The sequence below is a fragment of the Neofelis nebulosa genome, chromosome 13 (genome assembly GCF_028018385.1).
Source record: "Neofelis nebulosa isolate mNeoNeb1 chromosome 13, mNeoNeb1.pri, whole genome shotgun sequence".
NCBI lineage: Eukaryota > Metazoa > Chordata > Mammalia > Carnivora > Felidae > Neofelis > Neofelis nebulosa.
Genome location: NC_080794.1, coordinates 28448275 through 28471632, shown reverse-complemented (window position 1 = coordinate 28471632; position 23358 = coordinate 28448275). Strand labels below are relative to the sequence as shown.

The 23358-nt window shown below is 35.9% G+C and overlaps 1 protein-coding gene across 3 annotated transcripts in view; it reads left to right on the top strand.

The window, feature by feature from the left end:
* RTKN2 (rhotekin 2) overlaps positions 1-23358 on the top strand; it is a 72052-nt gene that overhangs the window by 29979 nt on the left and 18715 nt on the right. For all 3 annotated transcript variants that reach the window (XM_058696448.1, XM_058696447.1, XM_058696446.1), the window contains 3 exons: positions 11539-11633; positions 20875-20981; positions 21901-22032. In XM_058696448.1, the coding sequence (XP_058552431.1) occupies positions 11539-11633; positions 20875-20981; positions 21901-22032 (334 nt within the window). The remainder of the gene's footprint in view (positions 1-11538; positions 11634-20874; positions 20982-21900; positions 22033-23358) is intronic.

Sequence of the window (23358 nt, the reverse complement as noted above, 5' to 3'; positions counted from 1 at the left end):
GCCAGTCACCCCTGGAATGTTTTTCTCAAAAATGGACTATCTTTATGTCAGAGTGTCATGCATCATTCTTACAGATTTTTAACAATATTTTATCTCTTGATAACAGAACCTCATTACCATAATCACATCTAACAAAATAAAAAATAAATCCTTAATATCATCTGATATCCAGTCTGTATTCAAATTGTCCCAATTGTGAAAATGTCCTCTTATAATTTGTGCAAATCAGGATCCAGATAAGTTCTACAATGTTCCATTTGAGTGATTAAGTTTCTTTTAGTCTTTGATTATTCCCTGTCTACTTTTTTCTTGCCATTGTTTATTGAAGAAATCAGATCTTGTAGAATTTCCCATATTTTGAATTTATCTAATTGCATCTTTGTGGTCTTTTTATTTTTATTTTTTTATTTTTTATTTTTTTAAAGGTGTTAACAATTTTAAAGTTTATTAATTTTAAAATGCAATCTTTAAGATGATTGTAATTATATGTAAAACTTTAACTTAAGACCATGTTGAACAAAATATATTCATCAGAAAAATACCAATGGCAGAATATTAGAATATTATGAAACTGATTAAAGCACATTAACATATACCAAGAATATGTCATTTTTAGAGTTCAGATAATAGATATAAATAATTAAATTTTTTATATATGATGATACCTTTCTTCTTTCATTCTATAGAAATAATTTCATTTTTAAAAATCGTTTGTGAACAGACTTTATAGATCTGCCATTCTAATAAAATTAACATGTAGGTCAATACATACACACTTTTAAAAATATGTAATTATTTTTAGTACTCCTGTCATTCTTAAGTGTCTAGATTTGAAAAAACAAGACAAAAGTGTCAAGATTTAAATGATGAATTATGTGATCACTCTTTCCATAAAGAGGCATTTTCATACTGATAGTTATTGCAAAAAGTGGACTACAGATCGTTTGGTGGCTCAGTTAGATCAGAGTTAGGTGATCCTAAGATGAGGTAATGGATGGACTACAAAACACTGACTATACCAACAATGGACAAAATGCCTCCAACGATGTCCACCAATTTGTGGTCTTTTTAAATACTTTTTCTATCCCCTGTGTTTGGTAGTTAGATCTAGAGGACTGATTTGATTCAGGTTCTTTCTGAAGAATCAATATAATCATATTGATTATAGGTACTTCCTACTGTCTCCCGTTAGGAGGACTTGTCCCACTTACAGTTATGTTCAGATTGACCAGTGGGTTCAGGTGTTGCCAGCTTAATCCATCCTTTGTAAAGTTCCCTATCAATTTTTTATCTAATGGTTTTAGCAGCTATTGCTGATTATTTCATTAAGGATTATAATTTGCTGACTTTCTAAATTTATCATGCCTTTTTTTTTTAAACTTGGAATTTTCTCAAGAACTTTCCTTCATGAATTCTCTGGGTATAAGTGCAAAAAATTGATGGAGGAAAGGGAGAAAAAAAAATACTTGATTCTTTTATTTACCCAATTTTAGAATAATAAATTGATGTCCTAGCAACCATGGAGGTAATCAGTGTTTGATTTTATTTGAACTCTTGAATTGTTGTATATATTTGTGTTTCAATCTGTTACAGTTGTTATTCTCTTTGAAGCCAAGTTGTCCCATCTTTGATCAGTGGGAAATCTTCAGCGACTCCTGCAGCTTTTGACACAACCTAGTCTCTGATAGCTTCTTTGTTTTTCTGACACAAGGTGTTCGATATTCATCTTGTATTTTTCTGCCCAGACTTGGTTTCTTCAAGGAGCCCTGGTTTGTTTCAGATACTTTCTTCAAACATTGTGTTTATTACTTCACAGTTTTATGTTATGTTTCTTTTCTTCTTAAAAAATGTTTATTTTACTTAGAGAGAGAACGAGAGTGAGTGAGCATGAGTGGGGGAGGGGCAGAGAGCAAGGGAGAGAGAGAGAATCCCAAGCAGACTCTAGGCTCAGCACCCAGCCTGAAGTGGGGCTCGATCTCATGACCATTAGATCATGACCTGAGCCAAAATCAAGAGTCAGATGCTTAACTGCCTGAGTCACCCAGGCTCCCCTATGTTTGTTACTTGAGAAAACTGTTGATCAGTCTACATTCCCAGAATTTCTTTGCATGTCTCTATAGAGTTGGCTCTTCAGCATGTCAATAATTTTACTATGATTACAAAAAGCAAAATATTTCAGGTATGGAAAATGTTTTGGGATTCTAGCATTGTAGCTTTCAGTCTATTTTGCTTGAGACCCATGCTAAGAAATACCCTCATGACTGAGTGTACAGCAGAATAAGCAGATAGATTTCGTGAGGCAGTACTTAGCCCTACCTATTTATAACACCGTGATCAGACTTTTCTGTTCTATATTTAGTTTTTTAAAAATGCTGTTTATGAATCATAAATTGATGTCATGATTCAGTGAATGGGTCCTATCCACTGAAAAACAGTCATAGAAGATGTAAGTCTTTTCTCATAAAAATGTCATTAAAAAGTATTGTAATATTTAGTAATACTATATTGTATTAAATATTTAATATGTATTAACTATATTTAATACAACGTATTAAATACAAATGTATTATAGTACAAATACAAATGTGTTATAGTATAAATATTAATACAATGTTAATTAAATATAATATTAATTCAAATATTAACATAATAACAATATTGACTGTAGATACCATGCTGTAAATTACATCCTTTTGACTTATTTATAACTGGAAGCTTGTAACTCTTGACTCCCTTTCACCCATTTTGCCCATTCGCCAACACACCTGCCCTCTCACAAACACCAGTCTGTTCTCTGTATTTATTAGTTTTCTTGTATCAGTTTGTTTTGTTTTTAAGTTCTACATAGAAGTGAAGTCATATGGTATATATGGTGTTTGTCTTTTTCTGTCTGACTTATTAGCATAATATCCTCAAGGTTCAACCATGTTGTTGCAAAGGGCAAGATTTCATTCTTTTTTATGGCTGAGTAGTCGTCCATTATATAAATATACAACATCTTCTTTATTCATCCATTGATGGACACTTAGGTTGCTTCCGTATCTTGGTTATTTTATTTTTATTATTATTTTTTCAATGTTTATTTATTTTTCAGGGAGAGAGAGAGACAGAGATAGAGCACGAGCAGGGGAGGGGCAGAGAGAGAGGGAGACACAAAAATCTGAAGCAGGCTCCAGTCTCCAGGCTCCAAGCTTCAGCACAGAGCCCAACGTGGGGCTCAAACTCATGAGCCATGAGATCATGACCTGAGCCAAAGTCAGTCGCTTAACCGACTGAGCCACCTAGGCGCCCCACTTATTTTAAATAACGCTACATTGAACATCCGGATGCATACACATTTTTGAATTACTGTTTTCATTTTCTTCAGATAAATACCCAGGAGTGGAATTGTAACATTAAACTCAAAAACTTCTACACAGTGAGGGTAATCATCAACAAAGTGAACAGGCAGCCAACTAAATGAGACAAGATATTTGCAAATCATGTATCTGCTAAGGGTTAGAACTTAAGAGCCAAAAAAAAAAAAAAAAATCCAATTAAAATATGGGCAGAAGATCGAATAGACACTTTTCCAAAGAAGACATATGAATGGCCAACAGGCACATGAAAATATGTTCAACATCAAAAATCATCAGGGAAATGCATATCAAAACCACAATGAGATATCACCTCATACCTGTTAGAATAGCTGTTATCAAAAAAGATAAGAAATAACTATTGGTGAGAAAATGGGGACCCTGGTGCACTGTTGGTGAGAATGTAAATTGGTGCAACCATTATGGAAAACAGTATGGAGGTTCCTCAAAAATTAATGATTGAAAAAAATAAAAATATAGTAAACATTTAAGAATTGTAGCTCTTTCCATTATTATTATTTTTACTGTTGTGAGACTAGTGCTTTTTCTGAATTATTTTCTTCAAACTTATGCTGAAGCATTGCAGTTTAAAAACAACATAGGATTATAAAATGTAAGCAGATACTTTCAAATTTAAAACCATTGTTTATAATTTCATGGAAGATGACCTAAGTGATATTAGACCTTGCATTTAACCTCTATTTTTCTTTGAAGTCTGGCAGAAGTTTTGAGAGTGATTGGTGTTAAGTTCTTTTAAAATAGTGACTGACATTATTTGTCTTGAAGTGTTCATTCTCCTACTAGATTTGTTATTTTACTTGTTTTATACCTGAATCCAAACACTAATTTTCTTTGTGAACATGCTCCCATGTAACTTGCATGCCATTTGCTTATTTATACCAATTAAAGTTGGTCAAAGACAAAGTAAAATCTTTTACATTTCACTGACTCATGTTCTGCTAATACCTGTATTCTACTGAGTTTCTGATGTGAATCCAGAGTATACTAGTTAAAGTCATAGCCTAGGACCACTCTTAAGTGATAATTCCTTAACTGACCGTGTGAGCACCATATAGGAGTTTGAGACTAGCACTAGTGATCAGAATGTATAAAGGAATCAGTTTTGTTTCTTTAATAGTAATCTGGTTCAATGAGAAGATTCCCAATATGGCTATTAATTTTTAACCAAAATGGACATAAAAGATCAAATTTGGGCTGTATAGATCTTCTCTAGTAATATGGCATATAACCACCAAATATAGCTGTTCTTTTTGCGTTTTTAGACTACCATTTAGACTAGTCATTTATTTTTTCATAGCATTTTTGAACCAATCTCCCCCCCCCCACCCCCCGCCATAAATGTTATAACAATTGGTTTATTTGATTAAAAAATGTAGCTGATTAAACTGTTGGGAACTCAATATTAGGGTTGGCTAAAAGGAATGAGTGTAATGTTTTAGTAAGAAAATGTTATCCTGACAGGAATGTTTTAAAAGTGAGATCATTGTTGGTTTTGGAAGCATTGGCGTTGTAATTAGTCATGGTTTAAAAATGAAGTAACTTGAAATATCATCATAAAGTATTGTTTGATCTGAAAGAAGACAGTGAACATTTTTGGTAATTTTTAGCATGCTCCCTGATGTGATTCATTTATTCATTTTATTTGTGGAATCTCACTTACTGAAATTCCTTTAGCTGGATTTTCCCAGTGTCTCTAATAGCTGAGTTCACTATTTTATGCCCCTTGAGAACTATTTCGAACATTATTCGTCACTGTATAAATATACATCATTTTAAACAATCATTTTGTGAAAACTGGTAAAATTGAGAGTGATTATTTACTTGACAAAAAGGTGTATTAACTTAAAAAAATAAGCCACTATACTACATTTTAAATTAAATTGAAGTTGTAAAACAAGTATCTTAACACTTGTCCAGAATAAATGGATTATTTATGTTTTGAGGAACAATGATGTTAATGTTTTGGTCATTTGAAAGACAATGCAGAGTTCAAACATAATTAAGGAGTACTCAGCTATTGGGTGTAATTTCTTCATTTACTCATCTTAGAAATGATTATTCAGCAGTTATATCATATAGCACATTGGATTCCAAGGTCAATGAGTCATGCTCCCTGCACTCAAAATTCTTGCAGTGGTGAAATATAGTCGCTTGTATCTGTTTTAACAGAAAAAGTACCAAAATTTTAAACCATTTCTTAATGAAGTATAAAGGTAGTAAGTGTAGTATAGTGGGGTTCTCTTTCCATTATACTACTTGCTAGGTATAGGCAAATCAGTGATATTCTCTGAGCTTCAGTTTCTTTATTTGAAAATATGGACCAAACTATCTGCCCTGCCTACCTCGAGTAGTTACTGTGAATCTTTAGAAAGATATTGCTTGTCAAAATGCCTTAGGTTGTACCTATGTGCTATTATAATTCTTCACATGTCTCTGATTTTTATGGGAGATTTCCAACGTACTACCACATTTATTATTTGATTATAAAAACGATCAAATAGAATCTAGAAGAGAAAAAAGTTATTCACACACCACTCTAAATCAAATACTTTTTATAATTTTGAACTGATAATTTTCAGGTTTTTAAATACCTAGCTTTGGGAGATACTTAGATATTCATAATTACACATTTGGCTCTTTTTCTGTGCTCATTACAGAGTCTTCACATAATCATTTTAATGACCACATTATCTAGCAGTTGGCTCTTAGTTTATTTAACCAGACTTAGAAGTTGTCAACAATCTTTCTCATATTGTTATTTTCAGATACATCATTCATTGGAAATAGAGGCAGATGTGTTCTATGTTGAGGAAAAGTTGTCTTAGTTACAATTATTTCTTAAGGCCTGAGAAAAAATATAAACGTATACTTGGGTGATCACATAATTTCAGCCTACTCTGCCACACAGGTTGCTTTCTGAGCTTCCTGCCTCTCCAGGGCCCTGGTGCAGGTGCGCAGCCTATAACCCAGCTGCTTCCTGTGCACACTCATAGCACTAGCATTTTGTATTATACAATGTATTGAAATGATGCTGTTCCTCAGGTGAAGAATACTCAAATGTTTTCAGTGGTTAGTAAGAATAAATTACAATGTCACTCTGAAAAATAAACCCAAAAAGTATCTTCATCTCTTTCTCTCCCTCTCCCTGCCTCCCACTATTTCAGATGTTTCTCCTGATGGACTTAAAATGACATGTAGACTATCCATCTAATACCTTGACCTCTCAGTCCTATGACCTCCTGCCTGCAGTGATCTTGTCCTTTTGCCTGTTTCAGTCGTCCACCCCATTGTTGTTACTATGTTACTTGTTGTTATTAATAATTGTATATGCTCTGTGATCTTCATAGCAAGTATCTTGCTGCATCCACCTCCCACATTTCCAGCTTGTTCCCTTCAGTGCTCTGCCTTGAACTTAAAGTAGACTCCATGATTTACCACTTTATTTTTTCTTAGCCTTTTTCTCCTTATGTCATACTTACCTTGGAAAAACTCCAGCCTTGGTTGAATCTCCTTTTAGATCCTCTGCAGCTGCGTTCATGAGAAATAGATGAGGAAGCTGGAGAAAAACAGTCCAAGGGGCTGGTATCACTTTAGACACATGATCAGTAACTTTAGGTGAGTTCTCAGTATGACTGAGCAATCCTACTAAGTTTCCATGCCTTTCCACTTTGCCTCTCTTCAGGGGAAGTATATCCCATCACATTGCTCTCTCTTCCGAAGCCTCCGATTCCCTTCCTCTCTGCTCATTCAAAGCTGATGACTTTGTCTCACATGTCACTGACTCTGCTGAAACAATCAGGAGAGAACTTGCATGTCCTTCATCTGCCAAATCTACCAGCCTCTCTGCATCTGTGTCTTTATTTGCTGCTTTCCTTCCTTGGGAATTCTTTCCCTCATCTAAGGCCGCCTTCTTGCACACTAGATCCCATCTTCTGAGCCACTCAGAAGTCAGGTCCTGCACACGTACCCCGCTCCCCCACATTATCAATTTTTCTTTTACTGCATCATTGCTACAAACATATACCTACTGCCACATTTCATAGCTATCCTTTACAGAAAAGAGTTTTCTATATACCTTATCTCCACTTCTTCACCTCTTACTCTCCCTTAGACACTGTAGTCCATTTTCATCATGTTACCTCTGTTAACTTGCCTTCCAGGATACCATTTCCCTGGTTTTTCTTCCACCTGTGACTGTTCCTCACCTGTCTCCTTTGTTCATTGCTCTTCAACTTAATCTGAAATTATGAACTGTGTCTCAGTATTCAGTCCTTGGACTTCACTTGACTTTCTAACTTTAATTAAATTGCATTTGTATACTGGTAACTCCCAAGTTTAATTCTTCAATACCTTTTTCCCTCCTAACTCCAGATTTGTATAGCCAGCTGCCTACCTTGTAGCCCATCTAGATATCTAAAACTATTTTAAACTTGACTCATCCACAACTCAACTCTTACTTGTCTGGTCTTCTCTCAGTCAGCCTCACTGCAGTTTCCAACAGTTCCAGTTTTGTCCTCGGGCCCAAAGCCTTGCAAGTGTTTTCAGCTCTTTTTTTCTTTCACATCCCATGTCCACATTGGGTCAGCTTTAAGAATATGTCAAGAATATTGCCACGTCTCACCAGCTCACCCGCTACCATCCTATTCCAGGCCTGCATCAGCTCTTTTGACCTCCCATCAGGCCCATTGCAGAAGCTTTCTAGTTGGCATTCCCATTTTCACTGTTGGCCCTTGTGGTACGTTCTCCACATAGCAGCCAGAGGGATCATTTCAAAATGCAAGTCAGATCATAGCACATGCCTCTGCTCAAAACCTACCATTTGCTTCCCATCTCACTCAGAATAAAATCCAGTGTCCTTCTGACGCCGTACAAAGCACTGTCATGTACAGTGTCCGCCCCCTACTTACCTTTTGGACATCACCTCTCCTCCTTCACTACTCCAGCCACTCTGGGCATGTTTGCCAGTCACACCTGGCATCTCTCTCTCTCATCACGTACCTACTTACTGACAACTGTTCCTGAAGATAACACACTGCACTCAAATGCTACTGGGGAGTCTATTTCCCTCTATTCTAGGTGGGAGTCATTAAAATGCAGTTCTGTAAACCTTCTATATCAGTGACAAATTACCACATTGAGATAATGCTTAATATATTGGACCCTGATCACCAGACAATTAGGGATTGTTAGTAGGCCATTTGTGCATAGTAATGTTTGCTCTTCCGTTGTAACTGCTCTTCTCAAATGCTTTCCAGTTTTCTTTAATACTTTCTCAACTTTTTTGGTGGGGGGGAACTCATTGTGTAACACTAGGGAGAAATAAGAGCTAACTATGGAAGACTAGAAACCCAGGCTAAGTGGGTAATAGTAGAGAATGGCCCACACTGAGTACGAGGCTGGTGCCATTTAGCTCTTGCAACAGTGGAGATTTTTTGGTGCTTAGTGAACTTTTCCAGGAGTTTCCATATGAGTCTGACATCATACCAATTGTATTCAGAATGTACCTTGAAATTGTAGTCCTGTGTCGTTTCATTAAAAAATTTTTGTTGAGTTTTAGAGACAGAAACATAAATTTTCTTTTATAAACACTGACAAAAGACATTGGATATTGAGAGATATTTCTAGTCTTTGGTGGTTGTATATTAAAAATAAAGATAAATCAAGCCGCCATGCTGTACTTAGTAAAGTATTTCAATTATTTCTCAATAAAACTGGAGAAAAAATAAACCAAGAGCTCTTCTCCAAGGGAGTAACGTTCTTGGGGTATGCTTTACACACCTACATGTATACATACTTTTTCTCTGTAGTAGAGATTCTATTAAAGATTTAGTAAGAGATGAAGAAGGTTTATGAAACATATCACCTGATACAGTAAAAATTCCCATCAGAAGTTTCTCTTCTATGAAGTTTGTGTACATTTCTGTCTGTCTGTCTGTCTCATTTTAACATGCTGTGTTTTGAATGTTGAGGTTTTGCTGTTTTGGAAAATAAATAATAAAGTTAAGAGAAGTCTTGAAATAAGATTGCTAGCACAGAAAATATAATTATTGAATAAAAATTCACTTTTTATCACCACAAGGTACCAGGATATGAAATTTAGGATCAGAATTTTTAGATACTTTGGCAAGAGTGCTATTTTAACACAAGTAGCGTAAAGGGAACTATAATGGAAAAAAAATGGAATTGGTAATGAAGTCCTCCATTTTCCCATATGATGGGTGAAAACCCCAAATCTTTGAAGTTGGTAAACTCCAGGAAGTAAATGCCAATCCGATCCCATCACTCCCTTCTTCTTAACCTTCTCCAGTGACTTCCTATTCTACTTGGAATCAAATCCGCCCTTCCTCCAAGCCTCACAGCAAAGTCCCAGGGATCTAATCCTTGCCTGTACCTCTGACCTTGGGTCAAGTAGGGTGGTGTTTCCTGCAGGCTCCTTATGCTTCAGCCACACTGCTCTTCTTTCAGCCCTCTCTGTTTGGAATGTTTTCCCACATTCTTAGCCTGGATCCATCATTTTATGAGGTTATAACCATTACCCCTTAGAGAGTCCTTTCCTGCTTCTCCTTCTTAACAGACCCCTCAGTTTTCTTACCCCTTCGTTTCATAGAAAAAGTTGCATTATAACTTACAAATGCCAATGTCTTATTTATCCCTCTGCTTATTCTTTTTTTCCCTCCCCCTTGCATCAGAATGTAATACTGAGTCCTGTTTGTCATTAGTGTCCCATCACCTTGCATAGGACTTGGCACATATTAGGTATTCAGTTCATATTTTTGAATGAATGGAGATCTTCCAGAGAAACATTAGTGAGTTAAACCAAATAACTTGAAGGTTTTCATAAGATAAAATAGCATAAAGAGATAAACATGCCAAGTTGATAATTCATTTATGTTTATAATCTATCATCTATAACATCTAAATATATTTTACATTTTTTATCGTGGTTAAATATATATAGCACAAAATTTACCATTTTAACCATTTTTAAGTGTGTAGTTCAATGGCATTAAGTGTGTTCACAATGTTGTACAACCATCCCACCATCCATCTCCAGAACTTTTTACCTTTCCAAACTGAAATTCTATACGCAATAAACAATCACACCCTGATCCCCCCTCCATCCAGCCACTGTCAACCTCCACCTCTACTTTTATGTTTCTATGAATTGGCCTGTTCTATGGGCTTTAGATGTGGAATCAAGCAGTATTTGTCCTTTTGTGATTGGCTTATTTCACTTAGCATAATGTCTTCAAGGTTAATCCATGTTGTAGAATGTGTCAGAATTTCCTTCCCTTTTTTTTTTTTTTTTTTTTTTTTTTTAATTTTTTTTTTTTCAACTTTTTTATTTATTTTTGGGACAGAGAGAGACAGAGCATGAACGGGGGAGGGACAGAGAGAGAGGGAGACACAGAACGGAAACAGGCTCCAGGCTCTGAGCCATCAGCCCAGAGCCTGACGCGGGGCTCGAACTCACGGACCGTGAGATCGTGACCTGGCTGAAGTCGGACGCTTAACCGACTGCGCCACCCAGGCGCCCCTCCTTCCCTTTTTAAGGCTGAATGATATTGCATTGTATCTATGTATCACATTTTGTTTATTCTTTCATCCTTTGAATGGACAGTTGGCCTTCTTCTACTATTTGGCTATTGTGAGTAATGCTGCTATTTATACAGGTGTACATATATCCGTTTGAGTCCCTACTTTTAAGTTCTTTTGGGTATATACCCAGAAGTGTAATTCCTAAATCATATGGTAATTCTGTTTCTAATTTTTTGAGGAAACACTGAACCATTTTCCATAGTGGCTACAGCATTTTTACTTTCTCATTAGGAATATACAAAGGTTCTGGTTTGTCTACATTCTACCCAACACTTAACTATTTTCTGTTTTGTTTTGTTATTTTTAATAGAACATATCCTAATGGATGTGAAGTGGAATCTCATTGTGGGTTTTAATTTGCATTTTCCTAATAATTCATGATCTTGAGCATATTTTCATGTTTTTATAGGCCATTTGTATATCTTCTTTGGAGAAATGTCTATTCAAGATCTTTGGATGGTTTTTAGTCAGGTTGTTTATTTTCTGTTGTTGAACATCTATTTTATGTAGTAGAAAGTATACTAAAATACTTAAGGTATGTCTTATTTCTCTCTATTCTTAGGGGTACAAAATATAATTTGCTAGCGCATACTACTCTGACCTTGGAAAGTGCTGAGGATAGCTTCAAGACCCATAATCTGTCCATTAATGGAAATGGTGAGTACAGTCTATATTTTACTTACTGTGTATGTTATGTCAATAGATAACATTGTGGCAGTAGTAATTTCTAATTTTAGTATGCCCCTCTGAAGCAGATGTTGGCTTAAATAATGTAGGCATGTATGATTCTGTAGGTTCTTTCTAATATGTCCATCTCCTCCCCCAAAAGAGAAAAAAATGTTATGTTTCCCTCATGCCATTTGCCAGAGATTTGTTTGTGAGGCTACTAGCTCAGTGAGAACAGAAAGGGTTTTGTGTATTCTGAATCCTTGTCTTGGACTTGAAATTGATTACTTCAACACCCTTCTAGTTGGCAAAGACCTATCTTATTTTTATTTTTATTTTTTTATTTTATTTTATTTTGTTAATATGAAATTTATTGTCAAATTGGTTTCCATACAACACCCAGTGCTCATCCCAAAAGGTGCCTTCCTCAATACTCATCATCCACCCTCCTCTCTCTCCCACCCACCTATCTTATTTTTAAAGTTGAATTTGAGGAAGCCAACCCTTATGTTGGTAGAAACAGAGGATTGGGGAAGGTAGGACCAAATTAATCTTAACTGTGTTATCTCTGGATAATATTGATAGTTGTAGTGTGTCCCCGCCAAAAAAATAATAATAATAATACAGCAAGGTGAAAAAGGGACTTAAGCAATTAGGAAGGTTCATAAAATTTAGCATAAGCATTCTCCATTCTCCCAGATTATTTTACCTATGAGGAATCATACAGAGTGGTGATGGTAAAGTAGTTTGGAAATATAACTTGGCCACTTATTCTTGTCCATTTTCTGAAGCAGAATATATAAAATTACGTACTACCCTATTTGTACATATTGTTGTAAGGATGCGTGGCTCTGTAGTGATGAGATAGATGTTTTTACAACAATATTTTTTAAGTTTTATGCTAAAACTTACGTTAGGGGTGGCTGGGTGGCTCAGTCGGTTGAGTGTCCAACTTCGGCTCAGGTCATGATCTCGCGGCTCGTGAGTTCGAGCCGTGTCGGGCTCTGTGCTGACAGCTCAGAGCCTGGAGCCTGCCTCTGCTTCTGTGTCTCCTTCTCTCTCTGCCCTTAACCCACTCGCATTCTGTCTCTGTCTCTCTCAAAAATAAATAAACATTAAAAAAAATTAAAAAATATATATATATAATTTACTAAAACTGATCCAAGAAACCATAAACCTAAAGAACCCTACAACTATTAAAAATAACTAAATAAGTTACATACTGATATAATCATACAATGAAATACTTTAAGCAATAAGATATATAAATACTGAATGAACAAAAACCAAGTCACTAAGAAAACATAATGTGATTTTTATCCATATAAAGTTCAAACCAGAAAAAAACTAAATTGTATTATTTAGAGAAGCACACATAGGTGGTAAAACCAAAAATAAATGCAAGGAAGTGAATACCATAAAAATTGGGCCACATTTACATCTAGAATAATTAAGAAATAATGTTGGCAATTTTCTTTTTTCGTGATGGTTTTTCTGTTGTTTCTTGCCTTTTTAAGGATTGATAGTTTCATCATTTCAGTTTTTCCTTGTTCCAACTTAAGTTGTAATTCTTTTTCTCATCTTTTAGAAATTACTTCTGGAAATGCCATTAATCATATATGTTAAAGTCTAAAATTAAAAGATAGTTTTACAGGGTGCCTGGGTGGCTCAGTCGATTATGTGTCCAACTGTTGATTTTGGCTCAGGTCATGATCTCACAGTTCACAGGATCAAGCCCTACATCTCTCTCTCTCTCTCTGTCTCTGTCTCTATCTCTCAAAATAAATAAATAAACTTAAAAAAGAGATAGTTTTACCTTTTTTTAGGCAATGCAAGGACTTTAGAACAGAAACTCCATTTCTCTGACCTGTGTGCTATTATTATATATTATAATTCTATTTGATTTTTAATTTCACAAGATGTTTTATACATTTTATATTTATTTAAGTTTACCTAAAGTTTCTGTGCACCACTTGTATCTAATACCTTACATCTGGGATCATTTTCCTTATGCTTGAAGTATAATCCTTAAGAATTTCTTTTAGTATGTTCCACTGATATCATACACCTTTGTTCTTGTGTTTGAAGATAACTGTTTTTTGCTTCATTCTTGAAAGATATTTTTATAGGATACAGAATTTTGGTAGTTCCCATTTTTTTCTTTTTGAATATTACAGATATAATTCTACTATCTTCTGGCTTCTTTTACCAGCTACTGAAAATCATGTCAGTGTGTCACTTCTGTGACAGTAGCTTTCTTTTCCTTTTAGCTTTGGTTTTCTGAAGTTTCATTATGATAAAGGTACATAATTTAATTTTATTTATTGTGCTTTTGGAACTCTAACTTCTTTAAATTATTGATTGGTGTCTTTCATTAGTTCTGGACAAAATCTCAATTTTCCATTCAGAGAGCCTCTGCTCCTCCATTCTCTTTCTTTTCCCCCAGCATGCCTGTTAAACCCGTGTCAGTTGTCCTCACTTTATCCTCTCTGTGTGTTACCCTTTATGATGTGTTTCCTGCATGCATTGTCAATGTTATTTCTTAGGTTTTTGGTGAAAGAGCATGCATTGCTGTTTTATAGCCCGTGACTAATAATTCAGATGTATAACGTCTTTCTGGGTATATTTCTATTGTTTTTTCCTACAGGTCATGATGTCTCAATTCCTTGCATATTGGGTTATCTTCATATAGTTGTCATTAAAATCGAAAGTTTATGTACAGGAATAAATTGATGCAGGCACCTGGAGGGACTATCATTAGGGGCCCACTTTATTCAAAGATCATGTCTGAGTTTTTCCGGACTCCTTGTATCCCCATCTCTAGGCACTGAGAGTCCTAGGCAGCAAGGCTGGTTTATTTCTGGTTCACTGCCTAGGAACCCTGTCGGTGGTTCCTCTGGGATGTCAGCCTAGCATGGGGAGGATCTCCCATTAACCTTGTTACATAGTTCAGGCCCTAGACTTTGATTTCTGTTCTGCTTCCTCATCTTGCAGGATCATTAAATCATAACCTCAGCCTTGCTGGGATTGGCAAATGCTCTCAGGACAAACACAGCATCTGTGCTCACTTAACTCACTGGTTCTCATCAAATTTGTACTGGTAATTTCTTATGGTCTTGTTACCTTTTTGTCGCTCTTGGAAGAAATTTTAAATATATTTGATACAGCATTTTCAATAGTTGTCAGTGGGAAGATTGGTCTGCACAATCTACCCTTCTTACCCAAGATTTGAAGTCCGCAATATTATTAGCATTATCAATTTTATCACAAAATCTAGCAGATGAAGTTTATTGTCATTTCATTTGTGTCAGTTCTCTGATTATCAATATTGCCATCATATGTTGAGTGTCTATTATGTATCAGACACTGTTCTATGAAATATTATTCAGCCTTAAAAAAGAAGGAAATTCTGCAATATGTGACAACATGAATACCCCTTGACAACATCACACTAACTGGAATAGCCAGTAGAAGAAGGACAGACACTGCGTGGTTCCATTCACATGAGGTATCTACAATAGGCAAATTCAAAGAAGCACAAGAGTAGAATGGCAGTTACCAGGGGAAAGAAGGAGTTGCTAATTAACAGGTATAAAATTTCAGCTATGCAAGATGAATAGGTTCTAGAGACCTACTGTATGATGTAGAGCCTATTGTTAACAATACTGTATTGTGCATTTAAAAATCTATTAAGAGGCGGGGTGCCTGGCTTAGTTGGTTGAGTGTCTGACTCTTGATTTCGGCTCAGGTCATGATCTCACAGTTTGTGAGTTCGAATGCCACGTTGGACTCTGTGCTGACAGTGCAGAGCCTGCTTGGGATTCTCTCTGCCTCTCCCTCTGCCGCCCCCCCCCCCCCCCCCGCTCTTGGGCACACACGCTCTCTCTAAATAAATAAATAAATAAATAAATAAACTTAAAAAAATCTCTTAAGAGGATAAATCTTCTGTTAGGTGTTTTTACCACAATAAAATGTAAATAAATAAATAAGTAAACAACCAAAGAAACAAACAAACACTTCTAAGCAATTTTCATTCCTAGTTGTCTGTGGGATATGTCTATAAAGAAGCATTACCATGAAGTGATTAATGGTGTGGACTGTGGCACCAATCAGCCTTGGACTCATATTCTAGTTCTAGCACTGTCTAGTTCTGTGACCTTCACAAGTTCTTCATTTTATTGTCATTTACATTTTACAGATGGGTAAATTGCAGCCTAGAGAATATAACATGCTAGGTCATGTAGCTAGGAAGTGGGTGAGCCAGACTTTAAATAATCCAGGACAGGCTGTGCTCTCTCTGCTATGCTTTCTGGTCAGGGATGATGACTATTAAAGCACCTGAAGACTCAGAATACTATCCATGTGTGAATAATGGAATTGATGATGAAAGGCCCCATTCTTTCAACCAAATCATCCGAAAAGTTGAGGAAAAGAATACAATTCATAAAGGAAGCATTAATTTTAGCAGTGATTCCTCAGTTGTCTTCAGTGTTCTGTAAGATATTACTAGACTCTTGTTCAATAAAATACTCATGGGTAGATCAGCATGGGCACTGTGTGGTATGGCTCTTTTTTAGAGAAATGCAATACAGACTCACACACTGTGAGAAGTCTGAGACTGCGCTTAAAACAGTAACACCCAAAACTGTGGGCACTGGAGTTTGTGGACTCCACAGAAGAAAGTTAAAGAAACAATAACCCATATGCCTAACTCTTCATAGGAGGTATATTCCTAGAATGTGTATGAATTAAAATCTTGTAAATCAATCCTATTTGGAAAAAGAAGAAATATTCTAATTTAAAGGAAACAATTTTATACTGAAAAAAAGCCACCCTCAAATTTATTCATTAATATAAATCTATGTTAATACATTGGGTTTTCCTGAATAAAGTTATGTCAGTGTCTGTAAAATCAAGAGGAAATAACTATATTTTCTAAAATTTATAACTCAGTTTTATTATTCTTGATAATTGAAAGGAAAAGCTAAAATGGTATCTTCATCATCAAGAAATTTTTATTCTTTTTATGAAACAATGAAACCACATTGTGAAGATTGACTCACGGGGAACTAAGATGTTATCTGGATTCTTTCCCTTGCCTGTGTTTTGTTTTTGTTGTTGCTGTCATTTTTAAACACCATTTTGTTCTCCATTTGAAAATATAAATGAATTAGATAAAATCTTTAAGTAGTGAAAAGTTAAATTGCTTTTTCACTTCCTGTTTCATTTCATTTTGTCCTAATGTCGCCTTTGGTTAGAAAAGAAGAATTAAGCATTTGGATTAGATAATTTGTGCAGGGATGGAGGCAGCACTGAAAATGGAAAGGGCGTGGTCTGGGGAGTGAGACTGCCCTGGATATGAAATAACAGGAAGCTGCTATGTGACAGACACAATGATAGATGCCATTTCCACATTATTTGATTTTCACAACAGCCCTCCTTCTGAAGATGGGCAGTATTTTTAAACATGAAGACTTGGTCCTCAGCTGGGTTAAGTGACTAGATGGATGCCATGTTTCCTGTCAGAAGTAGAGAGAAGAAGCTGTGACTCTGCACTTCATCCATGGTGGTCCTCAGCTGTGAAGAGACCCTGGTCAGAAGGGATAGGTGATTGCAGAGTATATGGCAAGGGGTCTGCAGAAAAAGGAATTCTACATCCAATATTGCTTTCCAAGGACCATAGTCAGGAGGAAATTATTTTTCTCTGCATGCTATGAAATCTAAACTTCTTTTACTGGAGAAGCACATTTGTTACGAGTGGTACTTTCCAGGATACATTAGTGATGGAACAAACTTTATGAACTCGTATGAAAAGCTAATCATCATTTATGGTTCTATTTTTTAACAAAGTGTATCCTAACTTAAAAATAACTAGCCTACAGATATTTAGAACATAAGCCATCCATAAATCTAAGATTGCTACATAAAGAAATTTGCTTTCAAAGTTTAAATTCATAAATCACAAAGTTGATTTCAGATGTTTTACTCAGATGCCTGCTTTTATCGAATTTTTATTTCATTTCCTGCCTATTTTAGAAAAGGAGTTTCTCCTATATCTATTTATTTATGCCTGTGTTTTGGAATCATTGCCTGTGTTCTATTTATGCATTTATTTTTCCAAGGTCAAACCCTTTATTTCTGAAAGGTAGCAGCTTTACCAAGATATTAGTAAAAAAGATTTGAATAGTCCCAGACAATTTGTTGTGCTCTATTCTTAATAATGAGCAGGTAGGTTGTTAAAAACTTTTTTGTTTTCCTTTGTGTACTTTATTTAGGCACATCTTTTTCATGTAACTGATGTACCAAACCTTGGCATGGCATTTGTATATAATTGTACTTTTACCAAAAAATGTTTCATTTTCCAGAGTTATTTTCCAGAGTTTCCAGATTATTGACTTTGGGGTCAAAAATCGTAACAACCAATGGCTAGCAATTTTATAGGCACTACCAACAGGGATGCACTGAAAACTTTGAAAATCAGTTTTGTGTGGTCCATTGTGGGCAAAGGGCCACATATTGGGAATCAATTACACAATGCTTTCTTTCCATGCAGATGTGAAGGCTGTATGTCTATCTACACACTACATTAAGGGAATATCTTAATGTTTTTTGAAAGAACTTTTTTAAACAATTGCAAACTTACAGAAAAGTTACAAGTTAAATGTCAAGATCTTTTTCCCAAAAGAATTTATGAGAACAAGTTTACGTGATTCTCCACTGCCTCCAAATATGTTATTATATATTTCCTACTAATAAGACATTGGTTACATCACTACCACTATTCCAAGTCAGTAAATGAATATTAATACATTACTACCATTTAATCATCAAACTCTATTAAATAAAGTATTGCTCCTTGTCCCAATAATGTCTTTTATGACAGAAGGATCCAGTGCAGAATCATTCATTGCATTTAATTATCACGCTTCTTTTAGTTTCTTTCAAACTGGACCATTTCTTCTGTCTTTTCTTGGCATTCATAACATTGACATTTAAAAAAAACTTTATGTAATGTTTATTTATTTATTTGGAGAGAGATAAAAAGAGCAGAGGAGGGGCAGAGAAAGAGAGAGAGAGAATCCCAAGCAGGCTCCATGCTGTCAGTGCAGAGCCTGACATGGGGCTTGAACCCATGAACCACAACATCAGGACTTGAGCCGAAATCAAGAGTCAGATGCTTAGCCAACTGAGCCCCCAGGCAGCCCAATAACCTTGATATTTTTAAACATCATAGTCAGTTACTTTGAAGAAGGTCCCTAAATTTAGGGTTGTCTGATGTTTTCTTGGGATAAGACTTAGGATATGCATCTTTGGCAGGAATATCACAGAAATGATACTGAGTTCTTACTGAGTTCTGTCAAGTGGCATGTAATTTTGATTCATCTCAATACTGATAATTTTTACTTTGATCACTTGATTAGTGTGGTGTCCGCCCAGCTTCTCTACTGTAAAGTTGCTCTTTTGTTTCCCCTTTGAAAGAACTTTTAATATGTATTTTGTGTGGAAGAGGGCGGTGGCTTGAAACTATGTAAGTGTATGTCTTACTGGTCTTTCAATTTATTCATTTGTTTATATCAATATGGACTCATGTTTTCCTGTTTTATTCAGTGCATCATAATCTGTCAATATCATTGCTTGTTTTAAGGTTCAAGTTGTCTCCAATCTGGCCAATGGGAACACATTCAAGAAGGGTTCTGTTGTCTTTTTGACAGTGTTCTCATCATGAGTACTTCCTTGCTTTATGGCATAACAAGGTATTTCAGGTTCATCCTGTACTTTCCTTGCCCCAGTCATGGAATCGGTCATTTCTCCAAGGAATGCTGGTTCTTTGTAATGGAAATAATATTTAGAAGACATGAGCTGGTCTCTAGATATATTAGAGTGGTACTGTTAGAGTGTGGCTTTCCACGGGCGCTCTCAGTGGACACAGCCATACACATGCTTATGTGTTTTGTCCTGTATTTCCTAATCTCTGTATGTTGGAAATCATGAGTCCATACCAGTGCATCCAGTTCTAATCTAACAGCACAGAGTTCATTCTACACATTTGTAACTCCTTTTTCTGACAGAAAGAAACCTGTCTTTTGTACCTTTAATGCATTTTCTTCTTTGATCAGCCTTCCTGAAAGCAACCATTCTTTTATCTCCCTTGAATAGATACTCTCTTCTCCTTGTTGGAGCTCTGACTCCTCATTCTAGGCTGCCTCTTGCCCCGTGTAGACTCTCCTTACCTTGCTGAGGCTCACACAGGCCTGGCCACCCCAGGCTTAAAGTTCCCCTGCCTGGCTGCCCTCTCCCTTACCTCAAGTGGACACCCTCCTCAGCTGGCCTGTGCTCTGACACCCCATGCCCACTGCCTCTGTTCTCAGATGCACCCCTCACTGGGCTCTGACACACTTTTCTGGGTCACTGAATGTGACCTTGCTGCTCTCAGACTCCAACTGCCATGGCTGAGTCACCTGCCAAATATGCACACTCTCCTTACTCTTTGCATTCTGACTCCTCACATTGGGCAGCCACACCATGTAGACATCACTCTGCTTGGGCCTTGACTCCCCACACCAGGCCACCCCCTGAGGAGAAATCCCCCATGGGCTGTGTCCCACGTGGTCCATCTTCCTCAGCCCATTCAGGCTCTGACGCCTGGTGCTTGACAGCTCTCCTACTCACCATTCCCATCCTTCCTGGCTCCAGCACCTGGCATAGGTGCCCGTGGGGGTGAGCTCTACCTAGTGACTTACAACTGAATTGTGCAGTAAGGGAAGGGAAAGAAGAAGGGCCAAGAGGCTTATACAAGCATTATCTTGAAATTGTCCTCTGAAATGTTATGTTCAGATCACTTTATTAGATACTACAATGAAAATCAGAACACGAAGTAGAATTTGACATATAAAAATCATTTTATTAGAATGTTTTTTATTTTAAATGAGTTTACTTATATGCCCTGAACTACCTTCATTGGTTAAATACTTTAAGATCAAACCAGAGATCAAGAGACTAAAAGCTCCACGTCTGTTTTGGGTAAAAGCATTATCAGTTTAACATCATCCTGTCCTATTTTCTCATATTTGATTTTTTCGTTAACAGTGGCATCGCTGTTTGAGTATGATGAGCCTTTACATATGTTCTTATACACAGCAAAAAAAATTGCAAAATAGAAAAAAAATGAAAATGTATAATGACCTTAAATACACGTTTGTAACTTGCTTTTTTTTCTATCTTGTTTAACTAGAGGAGTCTTCATTTTGGCTTCCCTTATATGGCAACATGTGCTGCCGCCTAGTTGCCCAGCCAGCATGCGTGGCTAAGGATGCATTTGCAGGATTTCTACATCAGCAGGTTGGAGGACTTTGAATATCCTACAATTATAGCTACAGTCTAGATCTTAATATACTGGCAGTTTGGTCTTCTGATAATGAAAAGTATTATTTTTAAAGTGTTCCTTTAAATGGCCATTTTCCCAATGTTAGGCATAGAATGGGGGTGAGAAGGTGGGAAGGGGAGGGGTCTAATGCAGGCTTGATGGCTAAGGAGCCACTTCCAGGTCCCTCTGCTTCATAATGGCCGTAGCAGGACAATCAGCAGCAGGGACCCCTCGTGGAAGCAGATTAGGGCTGTTCCCCACCTTTCAGAGAAGGCCTTCCTGGCAGACAGCTTTTGGCACACTTAAGGCCTCTGGGCTTCCAAAGTTGCTTCTGTGGCACCTACTCCTGATTTATTTACAACCACAGTTATTTACATGCAGTAAATAATTAATTACGGGCTTCAGTGAATCAATACCTTTTTAAAAAAGATTCCATTAAGAGGAAAGAAAATTTGCATTCTTACAGGGTGGTCAACATTTTCCAGTATTCTGAGAACAGTAAGGGAAAATTATATTTTGAGTATTGAGTTATTTTTATAATTTTTTTGAGTTATTAGATGGATTGCTGTGGAATTTGAAGCACTAATTTTTAATAGACTAGCTTTTCTAAAACTGCATTGATTTATGATCCTATATGTGTAAAAGTTATGTGGTAATCATTACCTCCATTTGCTTAATGCTTTTGAGAATTCCAAACCTTTCTTCTGTGATATTAACTTACTCTTTCATTTTGGACTATTGACTTATTGTACATTAAATTAATGGGTAACTCTATCACATTAAAAAAAATTTTTTTAAACTAACATAACTTTGGTAATTTAAGTATTTTGTTGAATTTAATGTTAAGATGATAAATAATGATTAAGGTTGATGGCTTCTTGAATTTTTTTTCAGCAAATGGTAGAAAGCCTGATTAGTTGGAGAAGGCTGTACTGTGTTTTAAGAGGGGGTAAACTCTATTGTTTTTATACACCAGAAGAAATTGAAGCCAAAGTGGAGCCAACTTTGGTAGTGTCCATTAACAAGGTAAATAAAACGCTGTTTTGAAAATAAAGACATAACATTTTATAGTTTGTTCTTTTCCATACAATTCACATTATTGCCACCTTATGAAGGAAAGGGAAGGACTGCTGAAAATAGGTTAGTTCATAAAGATAAATTAATCTTCTCTTTTTCTTCTATTACAGAGCTTATCCAGTAAAGGAAATACTGTATATTTCCTAAGAAAACATAGTAATTGGAAATCTATACCAGTAAATAGATTTTAAAGCAGAGAATGTAACTCCACATTAACAGGATATTTAAATTTTTCATGAATTTATTTAAGAGATAATGTAAACATAAACTGACAGCTCATGTTACAGTGATGGTTTTCCTAGAAAGTTAGTATTCAAATGAACCCATAAAAAGATATTCCCGGGTGTACTTCCTGATTTCTTAGGGGATTGATGGGCAGTTGTCCAACCTTCTGTCAGAAAAGGAAAGCCTGATTCTCTCTCTCCCCCTCCCCTCCCCCCTCTCTCTCTCTCTCTCACACACACACACACACACACACACACACACACTTATCACATGATCTTAAAGTTATCTTCACCTGTTACCTAAATCTAGTGTTTATTAGAGGGTTCCTCCCCTTTTGGCATTCCTACTCTAGAACACTTCTTGGCATTTCTAGAGCAGAGTATCATGTTTTCTGTCCATAGTCTATACTTACTTGTTTCTAGTTGTTTTACTTTGCTTGTTTTTGCTTTTGGAGTGGTTGAATTGAAGTATCTGGTAAAATATGAGCCATCACATCTGTTAACTGTACATGTTCTGCTTGACTTGAAATTATCTTTTGGAAAAACATAAAGTTGTATGTCTTGAAAAACATGTGGATACTGTTTTACTAATCTATAAAGACTTGAGTTAATTTCTGTGATCATTTCCAATAATGACATTTAGTCCATTTCTATCCTGCTTTTAGAAATTATACTGCTTTTTCTTAAAGGAACTTCTTCAGTGAGACCTTTTACATTAAGGTCCACTTAATTGATCTGTGTTGTGTTTTAGAAAGATTAGTGTTGCTCTTAAATAATATAGCTCAATATTAAAACATGGTGAATTTATTTTAGTTTAGGTAATTAGGTTGGTTTGTGAAAAGTATATTTTTTATTGGAAAATTGATATATTTTTTCATTACTTGCCAATGTTTTGTTTTGTCTTGTCTTGTTTATGCAGTGTCCACTTTTGCCTGGTCTTTTGAAAATTGCAGATGTGCAGAAAAGTTGAAAGAATAGAATAACAAACACCTATATACTTTTCACCTAGAGTCTTTGGCTGTTGTTAATATGTTGCCATATTTGCTTTCTC